Genomic DNA, 7,310 nt, shown 5'->3' on the forward strand with positions numbered 1-7,310 from the left:
ATAGTATGTATGTGATATAGTATAGTGTATGTATTTGAGAGTGGGTTGCTTATTGGTAAGGCAATAGGCTACTAACTCTTAAGGACCAGGGTTTGATTCTGGCTGACAGATAATTAATTATCTACGCAATTATTACACAGTTGTTGAGTCAGTCCTGTGGGTTTGGGAGCACTCCAGGGTCCACCCAACCTCATGAAGTGGTGGACACCCTTGTAAAAATCTGGCGGTCGAGCGTTCTGACCAAATCACCTCCTTGTACAACCACAACCCTTACCCTTCATGGATTGTAGCAGTACAGATTTAATTTTTAATATATATGACAATATCATAGATGGTAAAATTGTAAAAAAGAATAAGAAAAAACATCTTAGTCAGACCAGTATTAATGAATATACAGTGAAATGCTTTTTTTTTATTATTATTTTCTATGGATTCTGTGAATGTTACCATAGTTACCACCATCTTTCCTTATCGCTTCATCTAATATATATAAAAATCAATACTTATGATTATAGAGCGAAGTTGTTTGTTACCATTTATATTATAGTTATCTTCTTATCACTTCATCTATATGTTAATTGATATCAAAGATTTAATAGTGTTCAATTAATGTATATTCATCCAATAATATTGCAATAGTGAAGCATTGTCAGGTCTGGTAGTTAATAATTAAGTTTTAATACTTAATTTCATTTTCAGAAGAATCACTTCAGTCGGCCAGTCCTTAGACTGCCACAATTTTTTTTGTTATCTACTTATGAAGATTTATTTTGTTTTTTTAGGTTCTCATACAATGTTTTTACTTTTACAGGAACCTAATCCAGAGGATCCATTGAACAAGGAAGCTGCAGAAGTTCTTCAAAATAATCGGCGTCTGTTTGAGCAGAATGTGCAAAAGGCGATGAGAGGTGGTCATGTTGGGTCTGTCTTCTTCGAACGGTGTCTTAAATAGATGTACAAACACCAAAGGATATACGCGAGGATTTGCTTGTGAAAATAAAAATGAAATGGATCATTTTAACTGTGATCAGAACACTTGTTGTGTACTTAGACAATTTGAGTTGTATATTTACACAGTCACCTATGACGATTAGCTTTAAATGTGCTGTCAACCTTTTGACATATCGTGCTTTAAAATCCTCTCCATTCATTTCTTTCTCTTTTTTTTTTATATATATAAATCAATTACATATTTCCCGAGTTTCTTCAAAAATTCTTTAAGTAGGCACTTTATGCAAGCTCTCTTGGTAATGTATTATCTATAAAATATTTTTGCCCTAAATACGAGAACATCAGAAAAAATTAATAATAATAATAATAATAATTATGTATATATTATATAAATGGACATATATTTAAGATTAACTCTTTAATCATAAGTTATGGAATGTATTTATTTTATTTCTTCCTTATCAGCATTCTAATTTTGGTTTAGTTTATACTACTTCAAAGCAGTTCTAACTTCAAATGGTGAATCGACATGAAGAAATCTCGTATATGAAGTCAAATTATTTATGAATTTGATAGTTTCATTGAATGAATAAATATGAGACCAATTGTTATGTCTATAATAATATTTCAAATTGTATGTCGGCTTGAAAGACATCTTACCATTCCTCTCCCCTCCTTTTTTTTTCAATCTTTTATTATCATTATTTTTATATTCATTGTAGGGAATGGTATATTTGTAAACTTTTTCAATTTACTGTTTCATTAAAATTTAATATAGTAATTTGTTAAAAAATATTTTATCATAGTTATTTTATTTGTTTTTACATTTTTCATTGGTAAACCAAAAATAGATATTCTGAAGGAAGCTGCTTATAAATTTACCTTTTTTTCCCCTTTCCTTACTTCCCAGAATTATTTACGACATGTGAATGTTGGAAACTAATAATTTATTAATTATGAGCCCCAACTCTTGTAGTATTTTTCCTTTTCTTCTCTTCAGGAACGAAGGGTAGTAAATGAATGGAACATTTGTAATGTAATTATAATTTTAATTTAATTAAGATTATCATGATTATTAAAGCAAGAGAGGTGGAGGCCAAAAATCAAGATGGATAGACAGGATCAACGAAGATGTAAAAGAGTTGCATGCAGCAAACTGGAAAGCAGTAGCCCAAGAAAGGCAGATGGGGAGAAGACTGGTTTGGGTGGCCAAAGATCTACAAGGTCTGTACAGGCAACCTGTACAAAATTTATTTACTTATAATGTTTAATATATGATATAGTTTGCCCAATCTGATAGTGGAAAGTTCAAAATATTTAGACAAATGTTGATTTAACCTTCATTCCAACATTAGGGTCATTTGGAGCCAAGGTAGTCTGAACGCCAACTTTAACTGTATTGTGACTTCAGTGGTTGTCCTACAAAACGTAAACTTGACCCTCCACCATGGTTAAAATAGGCTGGTATTCTGTAACCAATTTTCCTCCACCATATCAGAAATGACCAGGAAGGATAAAAAAAATCTTTATTTCATTTGTATCTAATGGTTCAAATTTTATATTTTTATTTTTTCAAATATAAATTCTCACTACTTTTACTTCTTTATTTGATCATTGTCGATGTTTCGGACATTTGTTTGTCATCTGGTCAAATATATTGATAAAAATTTTATCAACCCTTCATATTCACTTTCACATTTACATAATTTATTACTATATTACACATTGTTGACATAATTTACAAAATAAGTATCTGACAATAATTAGTGTGGCCGAAACAGATATGAGTGAAATTAGACCACTTTTAAGTTCATCAGTCCAATTATGTGGAGTGACAAGTTGATGGACTTGTACAAAATGGTATAATTAAATATTATGGTGTAATAATTATTTCAGGAGGAATGAATGAAATTTTTTAAAATCAAGGCACCCCTAAAGGGAATAATTTAAGGCAGTTAAATAAACATAAATGGATGTTTAGTATTTTTTACTTTTATTTACTTATATATGAATTATATATTAAGATAAAGCATTGCTATCCTTAAAAATTTCGAATTCCGCTTTTCCAAGAAATATGTTTCAAGTTCCCTCGAGTCCAAATAACCAACTTTTGGAGAAGTGTGCGTGCGTGTGGTCAGCTCAAAAACAAAGTACGAAACTCAATTTTTCGTTTGAGTGGCCGACCTTGTAGGCCAGTATAATATTGAAATTTTTGCTTAGTCATCTCTCTAGGCTATTAGACGGCACCGAGAGATGCTACCTAGAAGATGTTATGTTTCAGGGGATAAGAAGTATACTATTGTAGTATTTGTTGATACAAAGAATACAGGATTGTAATGTTATCAGTTCGTAACGGTCAAACAGCAGCTTGAGTGGGGATCAACAAATAGTTGCAAAGTCTACATCTCTATGGAAACTGATTCTGGAATTACACGTTTGCTACTTGCCACACATCCAAGCCTTGTAGAAATGCTTGACAAAAAAAAAAGAAAATAACAAACACCGGTATTCACTCCCTTGTTTTGTTCTTTTGAATTTTTTCGGCTATTACATTGGATTTAATCGAGTTTTATTATAAAAAGGAACGAAATAAAGATAGGAGAAATGAAATGAACGAAAATATTGGCAATTTAGGTTGTAAATGATAAAAATTTATAAATAAAAGCACCTTGAGACATTCTTTGAAAATGAAAATGCAAGCATATAAAAAAGATAATCTTTATGAAGATAACCTTTGACCAGCCTTATCATTATTATTCACATTAATTAATAAATGAAATTTTAAAATAAACTTATCAGTTAAAAAAGTAACAAGGGCTTTTTTTTTTACTTTTATCTCAAAAAACTTGTAACGCAAACATTAAATTCATAGTAAATGTTCAAAGTGATTTCCTTGAGCATTAAGACAGGCTTGGCATCTTTCTTCAACAACAGGAGTGGCAGAACGGCTCTGGATATGTGTAATTGTTCACAGGATCCATAATAATAAATAATAAATAAATATGGTTTTGTTTATTTATGTTGTTCTTTGCTGACCGCACCCCCCCCCAAACTTCTCCAATCGTTTCACAGGATCCTTCTTCGTAAGGAATTAAGATCGTTGACCGCCCATGCCATTAATGTCACACCAAACAAAACAATCCTGTGGTGTAGCAATTCAAGTATATCAAAATGTAATATAGATGTATTCAAATTTACAAGAATTATGTCAAAGTTACAACATATTTATTACGGTCTACAATAATTTCTTTTTAATTAAAATAGAATTATCGTTATTCCTAATATATTTGTAATACTGTTTCATATTATTCTCTCAGTGCAATGACCGCAGTTTAAAGACCTATTACCGAGAATATTCAGTTATTAAGGAAATAGTTAAGAAAAACCATTTAATTTAAAATAATTACTCTCCGTCGTAAACCTCTTCCCTCCTGTCCTACAGTATCTTTTCTAAATACACCACTAATGCCTGTTGAACAGATTCGATACTTAGGACTCCATCTTGACAAGAGACTTACTTGGAATCCACACACTAGACTGAAACGACAAGAAACTGCTCATAGATTCCGATTGCTACAACACTTACTTGACAAACGCTCTAAACTTCCCATTCACTACAAAAAATTAGTATACACAACAATAATCAGACCAATTTGGAATTGAGCTCTGGGGTTCCACCAAACCATCAAATTCTTCCCGCATCCAATCGTTACAATCCAAAATCCTTGATGCTCCTTATTACGTCACAAATAAACTCATACATCCTAACCCATTAATTCTTAATCTTTCATCCTTAACAATCCCTGATAATCCTCCGAGGCGTCTGAAAAGAAGATGGTCAGGGGACCTACTAATTTAAATTAATGTTTAAAGTACCACCAATGGGTGGTTCCTTCCCAAGATTTTCAAGTGTATATGATACATACTACATATTTACCTATTATATTATTTTGTACAGCTGTAAATTACATTAAATAAATAATAAAAAAAAAAATAAAAAAAATTAAAATAAAGATAATTATGAGAGATCGTTGACCGTGGACGATAAGTGAGGAGAAGATGGTTGGGGGTGCGGTCAATGAAACACAGTAGTACTGTATGATATAAAAGAAGAATCAAAATAAATCTTTTTTTTAGTTCTAAGTTTGACCACTTTGCACTGCGACCATTAGGCGCTCAACTTTTCAGCAAGCAGGTTGGTTTTCATACTTCTTTTTCGTTTTCTTTCCCCTTTCTTTATTTTACTCTTTCCCTTTATTTTACTTTTATCTTATTTTATTCTTTCCCCTTATTTACTCCTCTTTTATCCTTTTTCCTGCCCGCGTTATAAGTTTTGTACACCTTACTTATAATTTGCCTTTTTATCATCTATTATTGTTACATATATTTTCTTCCTCTCAATTTTCATTTTCTTTCCATATTTAAATTTTAAATTAATAATAACTAATATGTTCATACCTCTTTACATTATATAACTTTAATTTTATTTCATTTGCTTAATTAAGTTATTGTACCCACTTTTTCAATTACCTATGTCTATATTTTATTTCCCGCTTCTCTCATCACTTTATTTTATTAATTCTATCTTGTAAAACTATTCATTGTATGTGTAAAATTATTTTGTTTATACTTTCTTTTTTATTTTTTTATTTTTCTATATTTACTGTGGTTGTTATCTTGTTTTGTTTTTAGCCCTGAAGAAGGCTAGAAACTCTAGCCGAAACGTCGGCACATTAAAATAAGTTAGTTATACTTATTTGTGTTTCATTGACCGCACCCCCAACCATCTTCTCCTCATAAAATAAAGATAAGATACATGCATTTTAAACAGAAGAAAAATTGAAACTCAACGTGGTCACAGAGGGTAAATAATATATATATATTTTTTGGCTTAAGTCCTTTATTTGAGAACATATTCAGCCAAGTTTTTCATTTTGTTGGACCGCCACTTAATGAATAAAGTCAACGCCCCAGATCGGATTCGAACCGGCACCGCCCGCAGATCTCCGTTTGATATACTAGCGCCTAATCACTTAAGCTACGGACGGCCCGATTAATAATAATACGAAATAAAAGAAGCTACCATATGACACTACCAAATATTCAAGCTAACTAACTGTGTTCTTCAATGAGTCAGGTCGTAACTATGCAGCCGGTGACAAGTGTAACACAGAAATCAAAATGTATTCTGCCAGATGGGCGATGATTATAGGGTCAGGCTGTCATAATTCTAAGAATTCTCAGAATGCATTAAACTATTACTATAAAGTTTTGTCTTCTACAATCACTTCAAAGTCAATGGTAGAGGGAATTCCACCCCAGACATTGCGAGCAATCGACGATCTACCAAAATTGGTCTCATGATCGACTTGTTGGCCACAAGCCCCCGGTCTAGACTGAGTACTACTGAATGACATATTTCTGACTATGTTTTCTCTAGACAATAAATATAATAATAAAGTATTGTTTCATCCATTCTCTAGCTCTATCTCTAAGTAGAGCATTTTTTAAATTGATTTTGAAAGAAAAGTACATCTTATAACTTACAAATACTAGATCTTATAGAATTTCATGTATTGTTATAAGAGGGTGTACTATATGATCACTTCTAGAGTTTTAAACATTTTCTAAGTATTATGGTAATGTATGAGATTAATTCAAAGTTCCACAACTGTCAGCTTAGAGCTGCTGGGAAGTTAAATTGTCATTAATTAAACCGGATTCATACTGTACTAAGTCAAATTCATTTATAAGTACAATTTAAGTACTTTACAGTGGCAAAAACTTGTGGGTTGAGGCTTAGCAGATCCAGAAGCGAGAGGGACATGTGCCTTTCCTTCTCAAAAAAAAGATATTTTAATTTTAGGAGTTGTTTTGTATTATATTCTCAAAATTAAGTTAAAGAGATGAAAATTTGTATATGAATGAATTTACCTACATTGATAAAACTAATCAGTTTTCATTTCCTTTTCTTACAAAAACCTAACAGGTGAAACTCAGACTCTCAGCTTGTTTTCTTCTAATTTACTTGTACCTGGTCCAACATATGTATAATAGGAGTTTTTTTTTTCCAAGAATGAGTACCATAGTTGTTAAAGCCCAAAATTTTGGTTTCTATTTAGGTTAATTTTGTTTTGACAACTTTCCAAGTGACTTTTAATTTTGTTAGTTGTAAGGTTATGTTTATTCATTTATTTTGTTAACTATAAGTAATTTTAATTTTGTAAACAAAAATAAGGGATAAGGAGGTTCTACGTTTATAAATACATTGCGGAGGTGTAACACGTGCGGAACAATACTGAAGGCAGTGGCGCCAGTTCCTATATAATCGCGGATGAGGCAGTTGGCAGTGAAGATTT

General features: G+C 31.5%; 1 protein-coding gene across 1 annotated transcript in view; it reads left to right on the plus strand.

Moving 5' to 3' along the window:
• Window positions 1-1,816, plus strand: part of UbcE2M (NEDD8-conjugating enzyme UbcE2M) — a 17,572-nt gene extending 15,756 nt beyond the window's left edge. The window contains exon 4 of the mRNA XM_014418575.3: window positions 812-1,816. Coding sequence (XP_014274061.1) covers window positions 812-952 — 141 coding nt within the window. The 3' untranslated portion in view covers window positions 953-1,816. The remainder of the gene's footprint in view (window positions 1-811) is intronic.
• Window positions 1,817-7,310: the final 5,494 nt, after the last annotated feature.

Source organism: Halyomorpha halys, unplaced genomic scaffold, assembly GCF_000696795.3.
Source record: "Halyomorpha halys isolate HHAL.00 unplaced genomic scaffold, Hhal_1.1 Scaffold201.1, whole genome shotgun sequence".
In the NCBI taxonomy this organism is placed as follows: Eukaryota; Metazoa; Arthropoda; class Insecta; order Hemiptera; family Pentatomidae; genus Halyomorpha; species Halyomorpha halys.